The 27658-nt window shown below is 40.8% G+C and overlaps 1 protein-coding gene across 4 annotated transcripts in view; it reads left to right on the plus strand.

Annotated features, from left to right (window-relative positions):
• LOC124554933 (nuclear pore complex protein Nup98-Nup96-like) overlaps window positions 1-27658 on the plus strand; it is a 236048-nt gene that overhangs the window by 46531 nt on the left and 161859 nt on the right. For all 4 annotated transcript variants that reach the window (XM_047128630.1, XM_047128629.1, XM_047128631.1 and 1 more), the window contains one exon: window positions 27096-27341. In XM_047128630.1, the coding sequence (XP_046984586.1) occupies window positions 27122-27341 (220 nt within the window). In that variant the 5' untranslated portion in view covers window positions 27096-27121. The remainder of the gene's footprint in view (window positions 1-27095; window positions 27342-27658) is intronic.

Raw genomic sequence — 27658 nt, forward strand, 5'->3', positions numbered from 1 at the left:
TTTCACATCCACTGTGGTTCATCTCCTGTATCAGAGGGCCCAGGTCAAGGCCTAAGACTGCGATTCCCATCAGATCTTGTCTGTCTGAAGTGGAGTCCTTGCCTTTACCACCTATACTTGAGGTCCATTCATGTACACCTCCATGGTGTACAGAGGCCTAAGCTTTGCCTGGACCTTTCACATTATCCTAAGGACTCGGTCATCCCCACAGCTCTCTACAGTCACTTTCTCTAGATTCTTGACATGTACTGGGATCATGAAGTGGGTTACACTGACAGTTCAATGGCTGATGGTCACGTTGGCTTCTTGTATGTTAATGGATGACATATTGAACAGCACCCCTTGTCAGATGGCTGCAGTAATTTCACTGCAGAGCTGGTGGCCATTTCTCGTGCTCTTGAGTGCATCTGCTCATGCCCTGGTGAGTCGTTTGTTCTCTGTACTGACTCCTTGAGCAGCCTACAAGCTATTGACCTTTGTTAGCGACCATCCAGGAGTCCATCAGTGCTTTGGAACGGTCCAGTTGTCCTGTGGTGTTTGTTTGGTGCCCAGGCCAAGTCGGAATCCCGGGTAATGAACTTGCCGACTGGCTGGCCAAACAGGCTACATGGAAAACGCTTCTGGAGATAGACATCACTGTAACTGACCTGCTATCATTATTACGCCGCTAGGTTTTTCAGCTTTGGGAGACAGATGGCATAATCTCAGTATGCACAACAAAATGCGTGCCCTTAAGGAGACTACGAATGTGTGGAAGACCTCCATGCGGGCCTTTCGCAGGGATTCTGTGGTTCCGTGCTGGCTCCGCATTGGCCATACAGGGCTAACACATGGCTACCTCCTCTGTCGCAAGGACCCACCTTGGTGTCACTGTGGCTCACATATGACTGTCGTCCATATCTTGCTGGACAGCCCAATTCTAGCCGCTCTGCGGCAGACTTTTAACCTTCCCAGCACCCTACATTCAGTGTTGGGTGACAATGCCTCAACAGCAGTCTTAGTTTTACGTTTTATTTGTGAGGGAGGTTTTTATCATACCATCTAAGGGTGGGTATTTAGCCATCTTTCTGATGTCACCACCCTCCCTCCATTTTAACTCTGTCACACTTTCTTTGCATTTGTTTGTCTTGGTGGTAGTCTTTTCCCTGCATGTGTTAATCTTGCCTTGTCTTTTTGGGATGGACATTTTAATGTGTTGCAGAGTGGCTGGCTCATCCTCTTTTATTACTGTGATCAATCAGCCCAGACCGTGTGCTCTATGGTTTTAATACCTTCTTCTACTTTTTCTTGTGGTGTACGTTTTCCCCGTTTTTTGTTTGTTCCTTTCATTTTTTTTTTTAGGTGTGGTGTTGGGTGGTTTTGTACCTTGAACCTTGCTTGTGTCAGGAAAAAGGGATTGATGACCCTGTAGTACAGTGCTGGTGTCCCAACTCTTTAGTGGGAACAATTCCCCAGTGCCCTTTGTGGAGCTAGCACAACACATCCTTTGGCAACACTTTGGGAATAAGCACATGCAATTGTCCACTGTCATTTTGATCTAGGAATCCCATCGAGGATCAAAATATTGGTGTACATCTGAATTCTGGATAGTGTTCAGTGAGTGAGGCCAAGATGTCCAAATGTGATGCAACAAAATCTTGAGGTGTGGGTCTGCTTCTGTGGCCTGTCATAGTTTCCTGTATAGCAAGGGAAAAAATTTCAGCAATTCAGAGTCCTGCACATCGATTTGGCAACAAGATGCGGCAAATGTATTGGCCACTTGGAAGGTGAGATAAGGTGTCTGCATTGCCATGCTTTGTCATAGGTCTGTACACAATTTCATACAGATACAGCGAAAGCAAGAAAGCCCAGTGTTCAAATTTCTGAGCAGTGCGTGTAGGAACCGGCTTTGACGTATGAATCAACGACTGCAAAGGCTTGTGATCTGACTCTAAATAGAACTTGAGACCATACAAATAGTGGTGGAATTTGGTCACATGATACACAATAGCGAGAGCCTCTTTTTCTGTTTGAGAGTAATTGCACTGAGTTTCAGTTAACAACTTTTGAGGCAAAAGCAATAGGTTTGTATTGTGTACCAATCCTGTGCAAAAGCACAGTGCCACTTCCGTAGGAAGAAGCATCAACTTGCAAAACTACTGCTTTAGCAGGGTCAAAATGCGCTAAACATTTGTCACTGAGAAAGGCATTTTTGAGTTTGCGAAATGTGTTGTGGTACAAGCTCTTCAATCATTGCCATCCTGCAGACATCGGTAATCTTGCTATTACTTAAATTATGACAATACCTAGTGGGACAAAATTAAAGTCCCCTCTGTAATGAATGACAGACGCCAAACTGGAGTGCGAGTTAGTGTATCAATGACTGAGCCATCTGGTCAGTGGTGGCGGCCTTAATACTCGATGTTGAGAGAGCATTGGCGACATGCTGCTTGTGAATTTGTCTCCAGCCCCTCTTGTGATAGGTGCGCTTGATCGAGCGCATACTATTGATCTTGGCTCTATGCCTTTGTTGATCAGTGTGGTGGCAGCAGCTTACACCAGCACAATGCAGGTGGAAATGACCTCAGTGATAATTTCTAACATTTATTTACCTTCAGGCAGACCACTGTCTCCTTAATAGGGGTACTCCCACCCACTTCAGTGCCACCCGTGGCTCGTGACCTAACGATCTATTCCTCCTGGTCGTATTGCATTCTTGCAGTGATCACTGCATAATTATCTTCATGGCAGTGAACACTTTCTGCTGGTTCTCTCTCGTTTTTGTCACTGACTGACTGGGCCACTTTTTTCAGATCGCACTGATTAGATGCAATACGTCTCATGATCACCCATTCTGCATGTCCCTTCCATTGCTGGTCAGTGCTTGGAGGACTGAAGATTTAACAACAGTTATTCAGCATAGTCATAGGGCCCTGGAATGCCTCAAGTAGCATCTTCCACAGGTTGCCCTCCTCACTTTCAAATAAATCTGCACTAAGGCTCGCTATCGAATTAAGTACATTAAGGAGCAATGCTAGGGATGCCATGTTTCCTCCTTGGGAATGTGTACCACTTCCTCCCAGGTGGGGGCCAAGCTCCATAGTCTCCATGGCCACCAAAGTTAATAACTTTTTTAGGTTTTGTCTGTCAAGGCGGTCTTCATATTGATGGGTCAGTCCTTGCTGAATATCTTGCCACAGAATTGCTGTCATCTTCTTACCTGGCTGCTTTTTCAATGTAGAAACATGAAGTTCGACATCCTCCTATGTTTCACGCCTCCTACCCCATGCCAGGCCGAATTATATATTGAACCTTTCACTGACTGGTAACTGCTTAAGACTACTGGCTCATCTCGTGGTATGGCTTCAGGACCTGAATGTGACACCTGAATGTTTCCCAAAGGCTACATCTACTCTGGTTCTTAAACTGTATTTGCCTTGAAGATGTCTTCCTTCGCAGTGATCAAGCAGTATTATTGTCAGTCCTCAACTCGGACAGATACCCAATGTCTCTTGATAGCTACTGACAGATTAGCCTCACCACTGTGCTCTGCAAACTGCTTAGAATGATAGTTGCCTGCAGATTATGCTGGGTTCTCTAATCTCTGTGCCTTATCTCTCCCAATCCCCCCCCCCCCTACCATTGTGGTTTCCAGTAGGGTCAATTCCCAATAGACCATCTGGTTAGGTTGGAAACAGCAATCTGACAGGCATTTTTTAAACACACATTTCATTACAGTCTTTTTAAGACTTACGACTGCCTGGTGTTATCACATTTTACTTTTAATTAACTATATTCTGAGGCTCCCTACCAGTTTTTGTCGATTTTTATCCCACCAATTGTCCAGGGTTACAGTCAGCATTTCACTCAACTCTCCATGGGTTCAAGAGAACGTTGTCCCCCAGGGCGCCATACTGACTATCACTGTCTCCTTCATTGCCATCAATGGGCTACTGACCTCCATTAGGCTGCTGGTCATACGTGGACATTGTCTGTGACTTTAGCATTTGATACAGCTCCCACCCAGTAATCTTGGCTGAACTCCAGCTTCAAGGCACCAACTGAAGGCCTCCACTTGAACACTTTCCTATTGTTTTGAATTCTCTCCTGTATTTGTCGTATCACGGTTCATCCTGATCCAGAACTCTATCTGGGTACCCAGCACTCGGATATTGTTACACAATCCAGATTTCTTTAAATCTCCTGTTTGATAAAAAGCTGACTGGGCTGCCCAATATTTGTCAACTAAAGACGAGCTGCATGCTAAAGCTTAACACTCTCTGCTTCCGTGTCCATACCTGTTGGGGTTCTGATAGTCATCATGGTGTATGACTGGCCACTAGTGCTTTCCAGACTTGTCTCCTTGATGAAGCAGCGATATTATTTCATCAATTTAGTTGATACCGACTTCTGGTCTCCTATGCAGTCACCATTCGACAGTTCCGTGAGCCTCAAATGTACCCCTTCTTTTTGCCTATGAGGGGCATTGATGCCCTTACACCAACCCTTGGGTGGGATTACCAGGTAGAATGGGCCTTGCAGCCCTCTGACATGACTGCCACCCTCCTCCCTATATTTTCTTAAGCATTTCCCCGTGGTTGGCACCCAGGCCACGAATTAGAACTTAACTATTTCAAGTTCCTAAAGTCTGTCACCCCAATGACCTTTCAGGACCTGTTACGTACAATTCTTTAGGAATTTAAGTGTGCTACTATTCTTCACACTGATGGCTCTAAAACTGTGGACCTAATAGCCATTGAGAGCCCTTCATTTTATGAAAAATGTCTCCCTTGACACTGTTTTAAAGTGTAATGATTCAATGGACATTCTCCACTCCTGTGTTGCCTCTGCATCAGTCATACCAGGCTGGCCCATAGTTTTCTTTTGTGTAATGAGTAACACAACGTTGTGGTTGTGGAGCCTCACAGACAGTAGCTCATACCCTGGTGTAATAACATCTGCTCCTGATCCTTTATGCTGAGCATGGTTTTCCAAATTAGTTGCCTGCAATACTGGTAGATGATTTTCAAATGGTTGAACTGGTTCTCCCATTTTCTCAGTGAAAGTGATTTTTATTCTCAGATTCAAGATAATAAGCTACCTTTGGAATGGGGGCAGGGTTGTTTCAGCCTTCTTATACTCAGTTTTAATTACTTTTAGATGTGGTTTGCCTCCTTTTACGTCGCACCGTATTTTCCATTTTAGGGCAAGCAGTCTCTTGAAGAGTGGGTACTCTTAAGTGCGTTTACTGTTACAGATTGTGGGTGGAATGGCCGTGGGTGGGACACTTCCCACAGCATGCAGGGAACCGAAGATGCCCAAATGCTGCCTCCCCTAGTTCTTTCATCTTGTTGTTGTTGTTGTTGTTATTATTATTATTATTATTATTATTATTATTATTATTGATGGTCCATTTCGTTTCTAGTCTCCTCACTTTCAGTGTTATGGCTCTGCCAGTTGGAAGGCATTACTTGCTCTCATTGTCTTCACCCATCATCAGGGTGTCTGGTGTAGGACATGCGCTGGAGTTTCTCTTGCCACGGATCAGTCCGGGTAGACCCTTTGTCTGCTCTGCTCTATGTACTGGTCCAGCCCATATACTTTGTTCCACTATTGTCCATGTTAGGGTTTTCAAAGTGTATCTTCAGGAAAATTTACAAATTATGATATAGAGTTATATAGCTTTATGATGTCACTGGAGAGGATTCACAGACATCACCCTACAAGATTCCTTGTCTGTTCAGTCTCGCTAAGTGCACTACAAGCACTTCACAAAATGTATCCAGTAGACCAGTTGATTCAGCTCATCCACAACTCGTTACAGTGGTTCCAGCACCATGGCAATGTGGTGATTTTTCACTGGGTACCTGGCCACATTATGATATGGGGAAACGACATGGCCAACAAACTGGCCAAGGAAGCATGAGAGGATGTTGTTGTCTGTCAATGTCCCATCCCGTTGCATGCCATCATCTCGTACTCTGACAGATGCGTCATGCATCAGTGGGAGACTGAACGGTTGAAGGTAACAGAAAACAAACTGCAGTTGCTCAAATTGACCACACAGCCATGGTGGACTTCATGTCAGCCTCACAGCTGAAAGGAGGTTGTGCTTACCAGGCTGAGCATCAGACATAGCTCTTTATCACATGGCTTTCTTCTCCAATGGGAGGATCCACCACTGTGTGAGGTTTGTGGTGTGCCACTTCCAGTTCAGTGTATTTTGAAAATGTGTGTCCTATTTACTGATGTTAGGGCAGACCTCAGTTGCAGTGAAGATCTGCCCACCATCCTTGCCAATACTGATTCCGGTGTTACAGGAGTGGTGGCATTTTCTGAACTGTTTGGTCTCATCCCTAAATTTTGGGGAGGGGAGGCAGACTTCAATGTATAATACACTGCTCCGCATGTGGGGACAGCCTTAGTTCCCACCCATGAGATTGTCATGCTGACTTTTTTGGGGCACTGATGACCATGATGTTGAGTGCCCTTCACCTGAAATAATAATAATAATAATAATAATAATAATAATAATAATAATAATAATATCACCTTTTCCTGAAAACACACACACACACACACACACCATGCCTGACACATTTATGTCTCAACATAGTCATCCCAGTGATGAACACATTTCTCCCAGGGAGAGAGCAGTTCGTTGATACTGTCAGCGTAAAAAGTTTGACTTTGTTGACGGAGCCACAACCTCACCTCTACTTGCACACCTTCATCACTATTGAAGCAAAGTCTTCGCATGCGTTCTTTAAGGGACCCGGGTAGCTAGCGTACATTACCTTCGACTTGCAGTTCCAAACACAAACCGTTGTAACTCTTAAAATTCTCATTGCGTTTCAGTGAATATTTTACTACACAATATGTCTTGAGCAACATTGGTGTAAATTTTTATTCTAGGTTGTCACATTCATAATATAAAAAAGAATTAGTTAATAAATGTTAATTTTTTAAGTATAAAAATAGTCCTTTTTAGGTACTACTTTCTTAAAAAGTGTAAATGCTATTTTTATGAAAATTTACGTATGATTTGTATGGTACATTCTTGAAAGAAGTGGAAAGAATTATGTCTTTAGCACAAATAGTTCATCTGACATTTTTTGTTTGATAAAGAAATTATTTGAAAAGTTTGTGTTTTTCTTTCACAGAACATAAAGTGATACCTAAAGCAGGAACTTTAAAAATGTAAAAGTTTGGGCAAATGTACTGTGGATTGTCCAAAATAATTGTGCCAACTCTGTGTTGCAACTCTGTTTTTGAGAAAAGGTTCCTAAATTACCAAAAATGTAGTTTATAGTATTTCTTATTTAAATAAATATTTTTATTGGTTTTCTTACCTCGGAATATTCCAGTTCCATAACCATTTTAATTTGCACTCTTATGTTCTTGCCTTCTGTGAAGTATTTCCTTCACTCTTGCCTCCTTTGAAGAAGCCTCTGCAGCTTGATCTGCCTAGAGGACATGCAGTTAATCAGTATGGCAAAGAGCTTAAGTAGTATTCATTCCTGACTTAAAGTTCATAGAAAACTTTCATCATGCACATGACACCACTATTGAAGCCCAAAGCTGCATCGTACACTCCAGTCTGCATAATTCTAGTTCATTAAACAGTTTTGGCGGATGCTCCCATATCCAATTGTTGAAGCTTTTGTTCAGATTTTTGGTTCGGCTGATGACAATTCTTAAGCAAATTGTCATCACCCAGTTACTCATACACAGGTTTTATTGTCAGAATGACAGCATAAGGAAGTAAGAGCTCATGCTTGTATACTTAACCAGCAACAGCAGCCCATTGAAAGCCACACATATATTCACTTCCTTTAGGGCAGAGCATATGTTGAGGTTTTACATCTGTTGAAGCTTTGTGCAACAACGTGGCCCATACTACATATTCCATAGCTTTTAGATGATTTACATTATTTCTAATGGAATTATCATAATATATTTGCAAAAGAGCTATTTCTTTGTCAGTAAGTTGGCTTTCACCAGAGGTATTTGACTCATTAAACTTACAATCACCATCTGTGAGGTATTGTCAATAAGACACATTCTTGTAAATTTCTACAGCACCATGGACCTCAGTATCTCCTCTAGACACAACATGGCTTTTGTTACATAATGATTAAGCACTTCATTACTACACCCTCAACAATAATTTGTTAGAACCTCTACATCAATTACTTCACTGGTATCTAATGATGTGGCAGCAACAACACGGGGTGGGAGATGTGACCACGTTTCTGCCAGGTCCCATTAACAGCTATGCAAATGTCTTTCACTCCATTTGTTGAAGCAGCTTCTTGTGCAGCAATTCTTCTGTTACCTTCACTTAATTCTTTCACGTTCCTAAAAGTATTTGGAAAACTTGGATAATGGTGACGGCTTTCGGTACCATCTTCTTAATACTGGAAATCAATTTGACAACATTTAGAAACAGTCTTCATATTGCTTCTGGCACCCTGTGAAAGTGTTACACAGGTCATGTGAAGTTTATTTGGAAATGCCACCTTTAAAGTTGCACCAGCCTTTCATGTATGATGATGCGTCTGAAGTAATATATTGTTGTATTGAATTTCTCCGGACCACAGCAACAGTAATGAATTGGTAAGTAACTATGATTTTGACTTGTTAACTTATTCCAGACACACTGTTATAAGCAGGAATACTTGCATTGATTCACCTTCTGAGGGATTTAATGGTCCGACATTGACATGGCCAATAAAACAAACTGTTGAATCAGTTGACTCATTGATGGAAATCCAATTTTTTCTTTTTTTTTCTTTCTTTCACTATATCTTTAATGAGACATTACTTCATTGTAACATTCACTTAAGTAACATTTCTACAAACTAGACTCACTGTGCACAAATTCTTCAGTATACTTCTTCAAAAACAGTTTTAATGTAGTATTCTGTAGCTTCCACAAAGGAATAAAAGCTTTATATAAGTGGTATGTGAATTACGGTTTTCAACTCATATGTTGCTATTGCCATTAGAAGCAAAGAAATCTTCTTCCCAGTTGTCTTGGTTAAATGCATTTTTGTTTGGTTTTTCTGAGAGGTTGATAAATGAAATACTTCTTTCCATAATTAGACTGCTTATGTAATTTGCACAAAAGTATTTTACTGTCGGTTAGAAAATACTTCAGCTCTACATCTACATGGATACTTTGCAAATCACATTTAACTGCAAGGCAGATGGTTCATCAAACCACCTTCACAATTATCTATTATTCCAATTTTGTATAGCGCGCGTGAAGAACAAACACCTATATCTTTCCGTAAGAGCTGTGATTTCGCTTATTTTATCGTGGTAATCGTTTCTCCCTATGTAGGTCGGTGCCAACAAAACATTTTCGCATTCTGAGGAGAAAGTTGGTGATTGGAGTGTTCAGCCCAAATTCTGTATCATTTCTGCGACCTCTCCCATATTTCATGATGATGCAAAACATGCTGCCCTTCTTTGAACTTTTTCGATGTACTCCATCAGTCCTATCTGGTAAGGATCCCACACCGTGCAGCGGTATTCTAAAAAGAGGACTGACAAGCATAGTGTAGGCAGTCCCCTTAGTAGATCTGTTTCATTTTCTAAGTGTCCTGCCAATAAAACGCAGTCGTTGGTTAGCCTTCCCCACATTATTTTCTGTGTGTTCCTTCCAATTTAAGTTATTCATAATTGTAATACCTAGGTACTTAGTTGAATTTATGGCTTTTAGATTAGACTGAGTTATCGTGTAACCAACGTTTAATGAATTCCTTTTAGCAATTATGTGGATGACCTCACACTTTTCGTTATTTAGGGTCAACTGCCAATTTTTGCACCATTCAGATATCTTTTCTAAATCATTTTGCAATTTGTTTTGATCTTCTGATGACTTTTAGTCGATAAATGACAGCGTCATCTGTGAACAACCTAAGACGGCTGCTCATGTCTCCTGAATCGTTTATATAGGTAAGGAACAGCAAAGGGCCTATGACACTACCTAGGGGAACGCCAGAAATCGCTTCCATTTTACTCAATGACTTTCCGTCAATTACTATGAACTGTGTGACCTCTCTGACAGGAAATCATGAATCCAGTCACATAACTGAGACAATATTCCATAAGCATGCAATTTCACTACAAGCTGTTTGTGTGGTACAGTGTCAAAAGCCTTCCGGAAATCCAGAAATACGGAAATACGGAATTGATCTGAAATCCCTTGTCAATGGCACTCAACACTTCATGTGAGTAAAGAGCTAGTTGTGTTTCATAGGAATGATGTTTTCTAAACCCAAGTTGACTGTGTGTCAGTAGACAGTTTTCTTCGAGGTAATTCATAATGTTTGAACACAATATATGTTCCAAAATCCTGCTGCATATCGACATTAATGAAATGGGCCTGTAGTTCAGTGGATTACTCCTACTACCTTTCTTGAATATTGGCGTGACCTGTGCAATTTTCCAGTCTTTGGGTACAGATCTTTCGTTGAGCGAATGGGTGTGTATGAGTGTTAAGTATGGAGTGGAAAGGCTACATGTGGCAATTGTGGAGGCTCAGCTCACGAGTCAGGGACTACTTCTACACTTCCTCTGAAATGTCCAAACTGCTCTGGGGACCACCCAGTGTGGAGCAAAAAGTGTAGGGTTTACAACAAAGAAAGGAAAATTAAAGAGTTGAAAGTAGAGAGACGCACACCCTATGGTGAAGCTAAGCTTTCAAAGCCATGCAACCACCGGTGTTTGCTACTTCTTCTGCATCAGCCCTTAAGACACCAATCACTAATTGTGATACCTCCACACAAACTCGGGCCATGGATTCGAGTACGAGCACATGCTCTTGTCGATGTACCTGTGGGGAAACGCTCCACTTGCAACTGATCTCATTTGGAAGCCGTCAGCAGTAGGCTTACCACCTAAGCCATACACCACTCCCCAACATCAGAAGACACCTAAGCTATCCCCGCAACCCAGGCAACTGCCTCCTCCTGCAAGTACAGAAAAAGTCCTTCGAAAAGTAGTTCAAAGTCCAAGAAAGTGGTTGTTAAACCTTCAGATCGACGAGCTCTCTCACTTTCTGATGGATACTATGCTCTTGTGGATATGGACTTCCAATCGGAGGAGCCAGAGAGCACAGAACGTTCCCCCTGACCTCCCTGGTAAATCACTGCCTCAGAGGGAGAAAGGAAAGAACAACCATTACTAACCAATGGCTTCCACAGGGACTTCCGTGTTGCAGTGGAATTTGAATGGATATCGCTCACATTTGTAAGAATTGCAGCTGCTGGTCCAGGATAAACCTTTCTGCATCTGCTTACAAGAAACGCATCTCAAAGTCACAGACACACCTGTGTTACGGGGCTATCGCATATACAGGAAGGACAATACTACTGGAGACAGTGCTAAAGGTGGAGTTACTATTTTCCTTGATGACACTCCTCTCCTGTCCCTCTTACCACAATCATGCAAGCAATTGCTGTGAAAGTTCTCGCACGCTTTACTATCACAGTGTGTTCTTTGTACCTGCCCCCCAATGACGCTTTGGATGCAGACACACTGGCAGACTTCGTCCGGGCACTCCCACACCCATTCCTTGTTGTGGGGGACTTCAATGCCCACAATGTGCTTTGGGGCTTGGCTACTACTTGCTACCAGGGTCGGGTAACTGAATAACTCGTTCATTCTGAGAATATCTGCCTTCTGAATGCGGGTCAGATGACTGACTTTTCCTCAGCAACAGGATTTTTTCAGCTATTGGCCTTGGTTTTTGTTCCCCAACTATTGCAGACTCAGTTCAGTGGGAAGTGGCTCCAGATTCACATTCTAATTACCACTTCCCAGTGTGGATCCGTCTGCCGACTAAGACAGTGGCCTACAGGAGACCACACAGGTGGATGATGCACAGGGCAAATTGGTTACAGTACAGTTGACAGGCTATTTTTGAACAAAAAGATTGTGCACAGGAGGCGGTGGCCCATATTACTCATGAGATCCAAAGGGTTGCAGCAGAGTCCATCCCCAGGTCTAGTAACCACCTCAGACGATGGCCTTGCACCTTGGTGGAATGGCAATTGTTGATTGCCAATCAGGGCCAGATGGACAGCTGTGCAGAACTTCAAACGCTGTCAAACGGGTCTTGGTGGACACTCCAGAAGACATGGCTCATGTTTTAGCTTAATATTTCTTTACTGTTACGTCATCCAGACAAGCTCCTATTGTTCAGGTATTCCATCGGACTATAGGGATGATGAAGCTCAATTTCTTCTCGTGTAATGAGTAAGTCCACAACCTTCCATTTTCCATGTGGGAACTGGAATGAGCTCTGTCTGCAACCTGAGACACTGATCCAGGACCAAATGAGATCCATTATGCCATGCTTAGTCATCTGTGCCCTGAAGTGAAGTGAAAGGTCAGCTCCTCTCTTGTTTCAATCAGATCTGGTTTGATGGACAGTACCCTACGACTTGGAAGGAGGCAATATTAATTCCATTCTGGAAATGGAGCAAGGGCCGTAGTGCCCATAATAGTTATTGGAGTGTCGACCTTACCAGTTGTATGGGTAATACTCTTGAATGCCTGGTGAACCGCCACCTCGTCTGGCTTCTAGAGTCCTGAGGTCACCTGAGTTGCTCCCAGTGTGTTTTCAGGTGCTGCTGTTCCACTCTTGACAACTTAATTCTACTGGAGACGGTGATACAGGAGTTTTTCTTATGCCGAAACATTCTACTGGAGACGGTGATACAAGAGTTTTTCTTATGCCGAAACCATTTAGTCTGTGTTTTTTGATCTCGGAAAAGTGTGCGACACTACTTGGAGGTACAACATACCTCACCAACTTCATGAATGGGATGTACATGGAAGCCTGCCACTTCTGATCCAATCCTTTCTTGAGGACCAGCATTTTCGTTATCGCATTTACAATGCCATGTCTGATTGCTATGTTCAGGAGAATGGTGTGCCCCAGGGCAGTGTCCTCAGTGCCACATTGTTTTCCATAGATATTAGTGGCATTTCTTCCATAGCCAGGAGCCCTGTCCAATGTTCTTTGTTTGTGGATGACTTTGCAATCTTCTTCTCTTCCTCTGATCTTACAACGATGACATCGACGATGACGATGAGGCAGCTACAGCTGACCATTAGGAGACTGGAAACCTGTGTCCAGACAACTGGATTTCGGTTCTCAACTGAGAAGACTGTGTGTCAATTTTAACCATGGTCGTCGGAGTTTTAACCAACCAGTGCTTACAATGGGGGATGTATTTTACAGTTTTCAAGACACTGTGTGCTTTTTGGGTTTATTATTTGACTCGAATTTAACTTGGCTCCCATGCACCTACGAACAAAGGCCTCCCAGTCATTGAACATTTTGAAATGCCTTGGCAGAAAAACATGGGAAGCTGACAGGTCTCGTCTCGTGCAGTTTTATAGCGCATTTGTTTGATCACGCTTAGATTATGGCAGCATGATCTATGGATCGGCCCGTCCTTCCTACCTCTGGATGTTAGATGCTGTCCACCATGAGGGCATTTGGACATTGACTGGAGCCTTTTAGACCAGCCCAGTTCAGAGTCTGTGTGCAGAGGCTGGTGAACCACCACTCTGGATTCGGCGACATATCCTTTTGGCTCGACAGACACTGAAAATCTTGGTGTCACCTCAGTCGTTGGCATTTAGTTCAGTGATCCAACCCACCTTCATACGACTGTTAAAGAATTGGCCCCAAGCAACCAAGCCATGTGGTATACATGCTACAGACTGTCTCAAGGATCTGGATCTCTTGGGCATGAAAATACACACCCAGGGATGGAACACACTGCTGCCTTGGTGTCTTCAGAGGTCCAAAGTGGTTTTAAGCTTGACACAGTACAAGAAAAGTTGTACTCCAGATTTGGTTTTTATAACTTTGTTTTTGTCTATTTTAAGTACATATTATAGTTTCACCATTACTTACACAGATGGATCCCAGCAGGAGAATGCTCTCAGTTGTTTTGCTGTTTTCCTTAATAGGGTTTTTAAAGTGTGTCTTCCACAACAATTTACAAATTATGATGCGGAGTTACATGGCATTCTGATAGCACTGGAGAGGGTTCAGGGACATAACTGTAAGAGTTTTCTTGTCTGTTGTGACACTCTTAGTGCACTGCAAGTACTTCACCAAATGTATCTGGTAGGCCTGCTGATTCACCTCATTCATGACTCCTTACAGTGGCTCCAACACTGTGGCAAGGTGGTGATCTTTAGCTGAGTACCTGGCTACTTTGGGATACAGGGTAATGACATGGCTGACAAATTTGCCAAGGAAGTATGTTGGAATAGTGCTGTCCATCAATGTCCCATCCCGTTGCACGCTGTTACCTTCATTTTCTGACAGGTGCATCATGCATCAGTGGGAGACTGAATAGTTGCAGGTGACAGACAACAAACTGCGGTCACTCAAATCGGCCTAAAAGGCTTGGCAGACTTAGTCAGCCTCGCCTCTCGGAGGAGGTTTTGCTTACCAGACTGCACATTGTGCATAGCCCTTTCACACATGGCTTCCTCCTCCAGCAGGAGGATCCACCGTTCTGTGAAGTTTGTGGCATGCCAATTTCAGTTCCACATATTGTGGCTACGTGTGTTCTGTATGCTGTATACCTCGGTCTTGCTGGAGATCTGCCCACCATTCTCACAGATACCGATACCAGTGTTAAAAGAGTGGTGAAATGTTTGTGAACTGCCAGGCCTCATCCCTAAATTGGTGGGGAAGTGCGGCAGACTTTAATACGTTATAAACTGCTGTGCATGTGGGGACAGCCTTCGTCCCCACCCATGAGATTTGCATGTTGACTTTTTGTCAGGGTGCTGATGACCATGATGTTGAGCACCCCTCAACCCAAATCATCTCATCTCATTTACTGCGTGTACGATTGTCAGTCTGTACGGTTTCAAATGCAAACGGTTTCTCAACACACACCAAACAGTTGTATGTGGGATTTGCAGTTCGTGAGATGCATGCCGGATCAATTTCATAGGGCTGTTGACAAAATATTATCTCACTTGCTCAATGACATTGTCAAATGTGCTTGGACGACCTGATGATTTCCCATGTCTTACTGAGCACCCTATTTCTACAAAACACTTAGGCTACTCATAAATTGTAGGCCTACTAGGAGGATCCTTAGCGTTCTTGGTACAGAAATTACGCTTAACTGTTGTTGCCGATTTGGATTCTTCAAACCAAAACACAGAAGTAGCACGCTTGGGTCCAGTGAAGGCAGCCATTTTTAATGCAACTGCCACTAGCGCTCCTAATGGTGCGATTCCGCACTAGCAACCTACGCGAGACAAAACTTGATGTATTTCCCTACGAATTGACACTACAGTTGCCTCTGTAGGTACTAAAAATTAATGTATATGAATTTTCAAAGTGTACAGTCCTTTCTGAAACACTCAGTATATATCCATCATGATATCAGAACTGTCCTTACACAGCTGCAGTTTTGTTTTAAAGCTTCCTGTTGTATTCTAAGGCATGTTTCAGCCTTTTTAATGAATTTTTTTCAGTACTTTGCAGTATCGTTTATAGTGAAATTCTGGCAGTCAGTTATGCCTCCAATTTGCTCTGTGGTACTCAAAAGGTATCAACTGCTCAAACTGATTATGGTTGCAAGCAGGAAAGCAGTACAAAAAATCAAAGTGGTGGTTTGCAGTTCTGTTAAATATTTTCATTGTCATTATCTGCTGGAAGATAAGATTTGTTTTTTATTTGTTGTAAAAGAACCATGTGTTGGAATCTTACCAAAAACCAGTCTATTATGTTAGTTCATAACATAGTTCTTCAGTATGAAGGGATAAAAAATTCTTTTCAGAAACATAGATTTAAACACTTCATGGTTTCGCTGAGGTTGTCTTGTTCTTTAAATAAAACATTTATTTATTTTTGGCCTATTTTGAGCACTTGGTCATTAACATGCCCTGTACATATGCTCATGCGTAAAAAAAATAGCAGGTTCTCCATACAGGCCTAAATAAAAAGGTAACTCCACAAGTCGTGTCCAAATGCCTTATCAACCCAATTGACCACAGATAACTTTGTGATGATGTACAGGAAAACAGGTTTGAGTTTTGTATTCCATTTGACAATAGAAATGAGTAGAGAAAGCTTTTTAAAGTTTCACAGTGCTGTTTATTGTCACTTGAGTTGGCAATGGTATTGATCGTAGTGTGAAATTTTTAAATTTGACTGTATCTACAATGTACTATCAGCATACATTTGATTATATATATGGTAATGACTGTGTGGTTGCCTTGTCAGTATTGGACAGTTCGATTTTATTCTAATGTTGTACAGCATCAGCAGAACTATGACATTTTTTAACCGGTTTCATGGCTGTGGACCCAAGGAGGAGAGAATTTTTTGAAACAAATAAAAGCACACACAGCAAACACATTAAAACTACCCACTTATGTCATATTAAATTACAGTAGTTGTTAAGCTGTAGTGCAACTAAACTACACAATTTTTAAGACTTCTTTTCAATTGCACATAAGTTGTTATTGTGCATGGGAAAAAGTCGTAAAACTGACAGGATGACAACTCTTGTTCTATTATGACCTTGCAAACTGTTGCTTTTGTTGTCATTTCTGTCAGCCCCAGTAACGTTAGTGGGAATAAGAAATCTTCCATAATTTGGAGAATCAGGCAATACAGAAAAGACAGAGCAAATATAAACTGAGACACAGTAACTAAGGACAGGCAACACAGTTACGGATGGAAGTAAGCCTCTAGATGATATAAATAGGGCAAGGAAATTTCTGGTAGAAGGATAATTTTGTGATGAGAATATTCTATTGTGCATACTTCCAGAACTTACCTTACCATATTTGTAAAACTTCTCCTTCTGTAAATGTTGATCATTCCACCTTCATGGGTGTGGGCAAGACGAGTTTTCTTGACTTCTTGGTGTGATTTTAGTTTTCCATGTGATGAACATGAAGATTATTTATTGTTTGTAATGTTCTTGCACAACTCACATATGCTAAACATTCTGGAATCCAGTCCACTAATAGTTACTTTATCTCGGTGGTTCCCATCCTGGGGGTGATTAGCCCCTGAGGGGTAAAAACAAAAGGATTCAACTATGTTTAAATCACAAAACTACATTTGTAATGTATGAAACATTGATGCGGGGGTTACTGCTTGCAAATTGTCTGCATGAACATAATCTTCCTCATGTAAACCACTGACTACACCCATACGACACATATGTCACACATGCTTAAATATCTCATGAAAATGCTGTCTCGAAGTTCTTAGTAGTTCCTGCAGTAGATCAGAAATTGCTTTGTTATTCACTTTGCAACAATAAACTAACTAGTTGACAGCACAACAGCAACTATGTAATGGCTTCCCTACTGCTGTAGGGCCTACAATGTATTATTATTATTATACAAATTTGGCCGTTAAAGACCGTGAAAACAGTTATTTCTTGCGCTTCTGGGAAGTCTTCTTTCTCTCAATCCACGCTTCTTTCATTCTTGCACTGAAGGCGGTTTTTCTCTCTTCAGACCATTTAGTTCCACAAGTCTTCTTAATTTTCACACCGAAACCCGTGAATGAATTCAGTTTTTTTTTTTCTAAAAAGGTTTCTGTTAAATATTGTTTCCTGATCTATGTCCATTTCTTTTAGATCTCTTTCTGTGTTGATAAACCATAAATTTTTATTTTTTAGATTTGCGATGTACGAAAATATTTGTTTTGTAAGCCTATTCGGGTTCATCCTCATGATGTGAGCATAAAAGGAGCATCTTCTTTTTCTAATTTCGTCTGTAATTTTGCTGCATTTCGTATACACTTCTTTGTTGCTTTTTAGTCTGTGTACAGGCTTGTCTTGATCATCTGTTATTTTCCTGTGTCCAAGAATTGTCCTCACAATTCTTCTTTCACGATTTTCTATCTGTTCTGCGTATGTAAAATTTGCCAGTGTTTCTGATGCATATAGTATCTGCAGTCTAATGACAGTCTGGTAGTGTCTGAGTTTAATGTTTTTGGATACACATTTCTTTGAATACGTTTGTCTGCAGTAGTGAGTTGCTGTCTCTAGTTTTTGTATTCTAGCCCTGCAGGCTGGATGACCTTTTGCCACAGGCTGAATTAGTTCACCAAGATATTTAAAATGTTTAGATACCTGTATTTTCCCGTATTTTGTAGTTATTTTCTTTGGTGGATTTTTGATATTTGTAATGATTTCTGTCTTTTCAAATGAAATTTGCAAGCCTGCTTTTTCAGCAGTTTCTTTAAGTAATTCTATTTGTTTTATTGCGTCTTTTTGTGTGTAAGCTAAACAGGCGAGATCGTCAGCGAAGGCAAAACAGTTGGTTTCAATGGCTTTGTAGCACTTCCCTCCAATTTGGACTTTCTCAACTCCATGTTTTTGCGTGAGTTTTCTCCATTCTGCTATGACTTTATCCAGAACACAGTTGAAGAGTACCGGGGACAGCGCATCTCCTTGTCTGACGCCAGTTTTGACCTCGAAATGCCGTGAAATTTCTCCTTGGAATTTTACTTTTGATGTTGTATTTGTTAATGTTTCTTTGATTATGGTGATTGTTGTTTCATCTATTTCATATTCTCGAAGTGTTTTGATGAGTGTGTCCCTATCGATTGAGTCGTAAGCTTTTTTGAAATCAATGAATGTTATGAAATATTTCTTGCTCCTTGTAGATAAATAGTTAATTGTTGTTTTGAGGTTAAAAATTTGTTCGGCGCAGGATCTTCCTGGTCTGAAGCCAGCTTGATAATCTCCAAGTTTTCCCTCTGTAATTGGTGATACACGATTGAGCAGGGCTTTTGATAGAATTTTGTATGGGACTGGGAGAAGCGATATTCCACGATAGTTGTTAACATCCCTTTTGTCACCTTTTTTAAACAAAGGGTGAATTAGGGCAGTTTTCCAGTGACTTAGGATTTTCTTGGTTTCCCATACTTGTTCAAGTTCTTTGTGTAGTGCTTCTACTGATGTTTCTCCCCCAAGCTTGAGCATTTCTGCTGTAATTGTGTCTTCTCCACATGCTTTCCTGTTTTTGAGATTTTTGTGATTTCCTCTCGTGTCGGAGGTGTAGAATGTGTTGGTAATGTTTCTGGTTGCGTAAAACTGAGAGTCTGGATGGGTGTTTGGCAGTTTAGGAGTGTCTCAAAATATTCAGCCAGGATTTCACAGTTTTCAGTATTGTTGGTGGCGAGAGTCTTATTATTTCTCATAAGGTTTAGGCAAGGGGACTGGTATCCTCGGAGTTTCTGGTTGAGTGTTTTGTACCAAGCTGCCGTGTTGCATTTCTTGAAATTCTCTTCGATTGAGTCCAGTTGTTTTTCATATTGTCTCTTGGTGTTGCGAATAGTTTTCGAGGCATTCTTTCTGGCTTGCTTAAATTCATCAAAGTTGTTTTCAGTTTTATGTGAGTTCCACTTTTTCCAGGCTTTAAGTCTTTCATGCAGAACTTCATTACAGTTGCTGTCCCACCACGGGTGTCTCGGTTTGCTCTTTTTTGGAAAGGTTGTTTCTGTTGCCTCAATCAGGTTGTTCTGAAATTCTTGGAGGTTTTGTGAAGGGGAGAATGTATTTAGTTTTTTCTGAAAATCCTTGAGGTTAGAGTTGGACTTAAGGTTGTAATTTCTCAGGGTCGTAAGATCAAAATTTATTTTATTTCTGTTTTTATATTCACCGTTTCTGCTTTTCTGTTTGTTTTGTGGGATCAGTGTAGGTTTTATTTTCGTGAGATAGTGATCGGAGTCGAGGTTTAGAGATTTTCGGACACGTGTGTTCAATATTTCTTTTTCACATTTGGAGGAGATGGCAACGTGATCTATTTGAAATTCTCCAATACTCTTTATCGGAGATACCCAGGTTTTTTGTTTTCTGGGAAGATGTTTAAAACGTGTTGACATTAGCTTGAGTTTAAACTGCTTACAGAGCATAATTAAACTTTCTCCATTTTTGTTGGTTCATTTGTGTGTGGGAAAGTTGCCGACAATATCGCGGAATTTCTTTTCTTTTCCAATCTGAGCGTTAAAATCTCCTAGAAGTAATTTTGCATTGTTTTCTGGGATTTCTGATATATGATCCTTAAGGTTTTCCCAGAATTCATCTGTTTCTTCCCTATTTTTAGCATTATTTTTGTCATTTGTGGGAGCGTGAACATTGATTAATGTGTGTTTTTTATTTGCACATCGAAAAGTGAGGAAAGATGTTCTCGATGATGTTGACCAAAAATGTTCGACAGAGTTCAGAATTTTTGTGTTTACAGCAAAAGCTGTGCCAAGCTGAGGGCATTTCTTCATTACAATTTTTCCAGGTTTTCCTTTAAATATTCTGAATTTGTTTGATTCAAATGTGTTTTCATCAGTGAAGCGAGTTTCTTGTAGTGCCACAATTTGTATGTCTTCCGTGTGTAACTGGTCTGTAAGGTGCTTAAGTTTTCCCACTTTGAGAAGGGAGTTTATGTTGAGAGTTGCTATGTTGAAGATTTTTCTGGGTTTAATCTTGTTGGATTTGCATGGTGTTGCAGACTCCCCAGAATCCATGGGTCTGCTTGCGTCGTTGCCGACGGTGGATTGGCCACCTGGGGTAGTTTCGTTATTGAAAGACATTTCCATCATGCGTTAAGATTGTAACTGTTGAAATTCTTCAAAGTTGGGGAGATTACTTGCGTAACCTACCAGGAATACGACTAACGTTGTTAGCGTTAGAAGGTTTCTTGAAACAGCTGCCTCTAACATGAGGAACAGACGCTGCCCACAAGCCGCCCAATCTGGGTACAGACGCTTGCAGTTATAGAGTTTTGGTTCCTCCGCTCTCTCAGCCGTTGGGAGTTAAAAATTCCTCATCCGCCTATGAGACCGTTGACTGGTTTTCACTCGTAACCCTAGGCAGGGGCCCTCACAGGGTGCTACCATCCGGAGCCAGATGGACCCAGGTTTTTTTTACGAGGTTGTTACTCCTCCCCCTCCTCCTCCCTCATCACTTGTAAGATGAGGATCTGGGCTTGGGACCGGCAATGGCGGTTATTATTATTATTTCCTTCACTTTCTCAGACGTTAAGTCCGGTTAAAAATAGAGTGACACGGACCTTGATCAAGCGTCACTTCCTTTTAACTGTACGGTATGTGTTATATTGCATTTAGGAACTTTCGGGTAATTGAACATGTATCGATAATTACGGATTTCTGTAGTTGTGTATATATGTTTGGCTGTAGCTGTATTGCATTGATGTACTGGTGGATATTGTGTGGTATGACTCCTGTAGTTGATAGTATAATTGGTATGATGTCAACTTTATCCTGATGCCACATGTCTTTGACTTCCTCAGCCAGTTGGATGTATTTTTCAATTTTTTCTCCTGTTTTCTTTTGTATATTTGTTGTGTTGGGTATGGATATTTCGATGAGTTGTGTTAATTTCTTCTTTTTATTGGTGAGTATGATGTCAGGTTTGTTATGTGGCGTTGTTTTATCTGTTATAATGGTTCTGTTCCAGTATAATTTGTATTCATCATTCTCCAGTACATTTTGTGGTGTATACTTGTATGTAGGAATGTGTTGTTTTAAAAGTTTATGTTGTAAGGCAAGCTGTTGATGTATTACTTTTGCGACATTGTTATGTCTTCTGGGGTATTCTGTATTTGCTAGTATTGTACATCCGCTTGTGATGTGATCTACTGTTTCTATTTGTTGTTTACAAAGTCTGCATTTATCCGTTGTGGTATTGGGATCTTTAATAATATGCTTGCTGTAATACCTGGTGTTTATTGTTTGATCCTGTATTGCAATCATGAATCCTTCTGTCTCACTGTATATATTGCCTTTTCTTAGCCATGTGTTGGATGAGTCTTGATCGATGTGTGGCTGTGTTAGATGATACTGGTGGCTGTGTTAGATGATACTGGTGGCTGTGTTAGATGATACTGGTGGCTGTGTTAGATGATACTGGTGGCTGTGTTAGATGATACTGGTGGCTGTGTTAGATGATACTGGTGGCTGTGTTAGATGATACTGGTGGCTGTGTTAGATGATACTGGTGGCTGTGTTAGATGATACTGGTGGCTGTGTTAGATGATACTGGTGGCTGTGTTAGATGATACTGGTGGCTGTGTTAGATGATACTGGTGGCTGTGTTAGATGATACTGGTGGCTGTGTTAGATGATACTGGTGGCTGTGTTAGATGATACTGGTGGCTGTGTTAGATGATACTGGTGGCTGTGTTAGATGATACTGGTGGCTGTGTTAGATGATACTGGTGGCTGTGTTAGATGATACTGGTGGCTGTGTTAGATGATACTGGTGGCTGTGTTAGATGATACTGGTGGCTGTGTTAGATGATACTGGTGGCTGTGTTAGATGATACTGGTGGCTGTGTTAGATGATACTGGTGGCTGTGTTAGATGATACTGGTGGCTGTGTTAGATGATACTGGTGGCTGTGTTAGATGATACTGGTGGCTGTGTTAGATGATACTGGTGGCTGTGTTAGATGATACTGGTGGCTGTGTTAGATGATACTGGTGGCTGTGTTAGATGATACTGGTGGCTGTGTTAGATGATACTGGTGGCTGTGTTAGATGATACTGGTGGCTGTGTTAGATGATACTGGTGGCTGTGTTAGATGATACTGGTGGCTGTGTTAGATGATACTGGTGGCTGTGTTAGATGATACTGGTGGCTGTGTTAGATGATACTGGTGGCTGTGTTAGATGATACTGGTGGCTGTGTTAGATGATACTGGTGGCTGTGTTAGATGATACTGGTGGCTGTGTTAGATGATACTGGTGGCTGTGTTAGATGATACTGGTGGCTGTGTTAGATGATACTGGTGGCTGTGTTAGATGATACTGGTGGCTGTGTTAGATGATACTGGTGGCTGTGTTTGATGATACGGGTGCTTGCCATGAAGTGTTTTCTTTTTCCAATTTACTTTCTTCGTATCTGTTGATGTTATGTGATCTAAAGGGTTGTAGAAGTGGTTATGAAATTTCAGTGGTGTAGCTGATGTATTTATATGAGTAATTGCCTTGTGTATTTTGCTAGTTTCTGCTCGTTCTATAAAGAATTTTCTTAAATTGTCTACCTGTCCATAATGTAGGGTTTTTATGTCGATAAATCCCCTTCCTCCTTCCTTTCTGCTTAATGTGAATCTTTCTGTTGCTGAATGTATGTGATGTATTCTATATTTGTGGCATTGTGATAGTGCAAGTGTATTGAGTGCTTCTAGGTCTGTGTTACTCCATTTCACTACTCCAAATGAGTAGGTCAATATTGGTATGGCATAAGTATTTATAGCTTTTGTCTTGTTTCTTGCTGTCAATTCTGTTTTCAGTATTTTTGTTAGTCTTTGTCTATATTTTTCTTTTAGTTCTTCTTTAATATTTGTATTATCTATTCCTATTTTTTGTCTGTATCCTAGATATTTATAGGCATCCGTTTTTTCCATCGCTTCTATGCAGTCGCTGTGGTTATCCAATATGTAATCTTCTTGTTTAGTGTAAATATCTAGGATACAGACAAAAAATAGGAATAGATAATACAAATATTAAAGAAGAACTAAAAGAAAAATATAGACAAAGACTAACAAAAATATTGTTGTTGTTGTTGTTGTTGTTGTTGTTGTTGTTGTTGTTGTTGTTGTTGTTGTCGTTGTCGACATAATCATAGTTATTATTGGCAGTGGCCAGACACAAAGCATTATGCCTAAGTAAAGTGTGCACATTTTAATTTGGTAGATTTTAAATGGAGGTGGGTGAAGCAAGTGTCTCTAGGTAGAGGACTGGTGTAGAGGAAGCATGTTTTCTAATCAGTATTCACCTGTGTCAATAGTGCACTTCCTTTGGTGAGAAGGATTTTTTGGTAACACTTGCAGTGCACTGAGACTTGCTCTATCTTTTTACAAAAAAAGTTGTTCGAAATAAGCCGTACCTATAGTCTCACTGAATTATTACTTTGTGGGTTTTAACAAGCATCTAAAAAAAATTAAATATTATTTATCATCCATCATTTTAAAACAGAGTTCAAATAAATTATCTTTCATTCCAAGTGTATTTAATAACCTTTGCGATGTGGGGAGAGGCAGGGGGTACTATCTAATATCTGATTGCACTCGGGGGTAACAGTCTTGGAAAGATTGGGAATGACTGATTTTATCTACTATTTCTTTAAGCCCCTGCCTTTTTGTGAGTGCTCAGTTCCACAGAGCTGTGGCTGTAGAAAAAGTTACCAAGTTTTTCCCGATCTGCTGAAACACCAGTGGAAATATTGAGCAGCCAATGCTACTTCAACAAAGTATCTCAACTATTGCTCTACTGCCACATGTGAGATTTCGAATGTCTGTCTGTGACAAACATTGAGGGAAGAAAGAAGATAAGTGGTTGGAATTGGGATACAATAAAGAACAGTAGTGCCATAAAAATGAATTTTGAGACAAGCATATAATGGATCATGTTTTAAGTAAGGACAATTTTTTACAAAAGTAACCAAACATTTTATTTTCGGACTACATTTATTTCACAAATTTGTTTATTTTTTATACATTGTTGCCATGTTTGTCAAACAGAACTTAGTTTTGAAATCAGTCTTAAAAGTAGTATTCCACCTGCTTCGACAGCCATGAGTTCACAGTGGTTTTCACTTAATCGTTGAAGCACGTCCTGCCAACATGGCATTTTGGCTGCCCAAAAAGGTGGAAATTGCTTGGAGAAAGGTCAGAGCTGTACGGTGGATGATCCAAAACTTCCTGTGAGAAATATTCAGTCAGTTTCAGAGTCTGGACAGAAGTGTGATGCCTTGCTTAAGCAAAATACCATGCCTGTCCCAGAACACAGTTGCCATGATCTGGTGCTGTGGCAGCATGTGTTCAGGTTTGGGCTTGATTGGAGAGGTTGAGTGCTATCATTCCATTAAATCTTGCTGGGATTCAGGGGTGAAATTGGATACCTATGTTTGATGACCTTGGACAATGCGGCTTAACATGTCACCCCTCAGACAATATGAGTCAAAAAGGTGAGGGAATTGTCCAGTATCTGTAGTTTCTGGTCTTCTGTGAGGTATTTGGGTACCCTACGATAGTACAATTTCTGAAGTTCAGCGTTTCAGACACAGTTTTGTGCAGTACAGACGTAGACACTTCAGGATAATCCATTAGAAAGTAGTTACTGTGCTCTTCTGCCCTTCTGAATTTTTGTGTAAGTTGCAGTCACTAAATCTTCCGAGGCCACAGATGGTTCACCTGAGTGTTCATCACGAACGCCGGCCGGAGTGGCCGTGCGGTTCTAGGCGCTGCAGTCTGGAACTGAGCGACTACTACGGTTGCAGGTTCGAATCCTGCCTCAGGCATGGATGTGTGTGACGTCCTTAGGTTATTATTTTATTTTTACCATTAGAAATACATTTATTTTATTGTCGAAAGAAACCCAAAACCATGTTCTGAAATAGTGTTTCACTTATCCATTAGACGGTGCCAAAAGTTCCTCCAAAAAAATCATAACACCACACACAAATGACACACCAACAAATGTAAATCCACCTGATCGAGGTTTAAACCTTTGAAACGTGTAGTGGAGATAAGCAAACATTGATTGCTAACAGTAAACTTGTTGTTTCATTTAATGTCAATAACAGTCAAGGTAAAGCCTGGCCTACGATGTTTGCATCTAAAACCACTTTTGAACTCTTACCCATTTTTGCTCCCTGCCTTTGCTCATTGCATTAACACCATACACCTCACAAAACTGTCAATGAATGGGTGCAGCCAATGTGTTTCATCCACTCAAAAAAAAGTATCGCATACCATGTCTCGCACACGTTGGGAAATTAAATAATCTTGAACATATTAAAAATACAGTGTTCAGCATGCAGGGTAGCTACACAGTTGCAACTGATGTCTGCTTGTTTGCAAACCATGCTGGAAAGTGGCGCTTATGGTTCTTTAGCATTCTTGCTAACTGTGGAATTACAAAAAATACTCTTAATTAAAAAAAAAACATCCCTTGCACATCCAGATGATGAATCTTGTTACAAGCGTGCACACACAGGAAGTAAAGTGCATGTCACTGGTGGAATGTATGCAGTGAAAGGATGCTTAGATATAGGTAATGCGGTCCCTGTTACAATCTGCATAGATCCAATCCATGACATATCTGTTTACACTGTTTACTTTTATAAAAGAGAAACACATAGCCAACTAAGAGTAAATTAGTCATCAAAAAAACAGTCCTCAGTATTTTTTATATATATGGAGTCTAAGGAGTCTTCACGGGTTGTCATCAGAGTAGCGTCATTGTTTTGTAGCAACGTTTCGATGGAATGTGTCTCCATCTTCAGGCAAAGATGATGGAGATGCATTCCATCAAAACGTTGCTACGAGATGACGACGCTGCTCAGCTGACAACCGATGAAGACTTCATATATGAAATTCGCCGAGAAAGCCTGGACTCACATATAGTCCTCAGTATTGCTATGTAGTGTGTTTGACAATGTTACTTCACAAATTTCCCAAGAAATTCATGACCAGATTTTGTTGTTCTGTTTGTAAAGCTGAAAACTTTGCATTTCAAGCCAAAAGAAGGTTGTGTGTAATTGTTTTGTAGCTCTAAGGCTGACAGCAAAATTCTGTCTAGGAAACCTTAGATTAATATTAAAATTTGAATTGTTTGTCGTGTTTTAAAACAGAATTTCTATGTTTGATCCTGAAATTGTAACATATGTAAGGTTTGTAGTTACTAATGAAGTTTCTGCATTTTGTATAATTGAATGACATTGTTGTGTGTTTGGTAGCCTTGAAATTGTGCCGTGTTTCATCTGCTATTTTTCATAATTTATTCAGTGGCTGCTGTGCAGTGGAGGCAAAAATTTTGAAAGCTTTTAACTACAGTATCAGCACTGTTTGTGCAGTATAGTCACTATTCATTGCATAGTGTTAGTAACATTCATTGTGATGTGCTTACGTTAATGGAACTGCTCTTTACATTTACTCAAACTACTTTTTGTAGAATTTGTATTTACATTTTGTAGTTGTCACTCAAAAGTTGTCATCTCTCTTCAGTGTTCTTACAGTACAATTTGTCATTGTTGGTGGTGTTACGTGGCTTTCTTTTCCCAGCTGTACACTTTGTTGCACCACGAAGTATGGCAAAGGGAGATGGAGGGAGAGGTGGTGGTGGTGTCGGTTGCGGAATCCACCTCACGCGAGAAGATTACTATACCTCTCCACCTTTCCATCAACTCAAGAATTACACCGAATGTGGAATTTATACTGTTGAGAAATTAACCATTGGCAGAAATGGATTTGGAAGCATCACATTTGACAGCCCAATCAATATAAAGGACTTGAACTTCGATGACATAGGTTTGTAGCTCTGAATTATTGCAGATGTAAAGTAATACAAATTTGTGTGTGCATTATTCATTTACTACATGCAGAATAATTGTTGCTTTCATATTTTTAGTGGGGGTGACTCTGATCCTGCAGAAGTATGCATGGGCTTCTGAAAATTCTGCATTGTCACACAGTTTTAGTTGTCCATGTATATTGTGTACTGAAAATACACACATGTTGGCTCCTTTCTTGAAATCCAAAATCATTTTGAACTAGAAGTAATAAATTCATGCATTTCTCATCCCACATCACTAACCTAACCTAACCCTCTGTCATGTGCCTCATCA

The sequence above is a fragment of the Schistocerca americana genome, chromosome X (genome assembly GCF_021461395.2).
Source record: "Schistocerca americana isolate TAMUIC-IGC-003095 chromosome X, iqSchAmer2.1, whole genome shotgun sequence".
NCBI classification, from domain to species: Eukaryota; Metazoa; Arthropoda; class Insecta; order Orthoptera; family Acrididae; genus Schistocerca; species Schistocerca americana.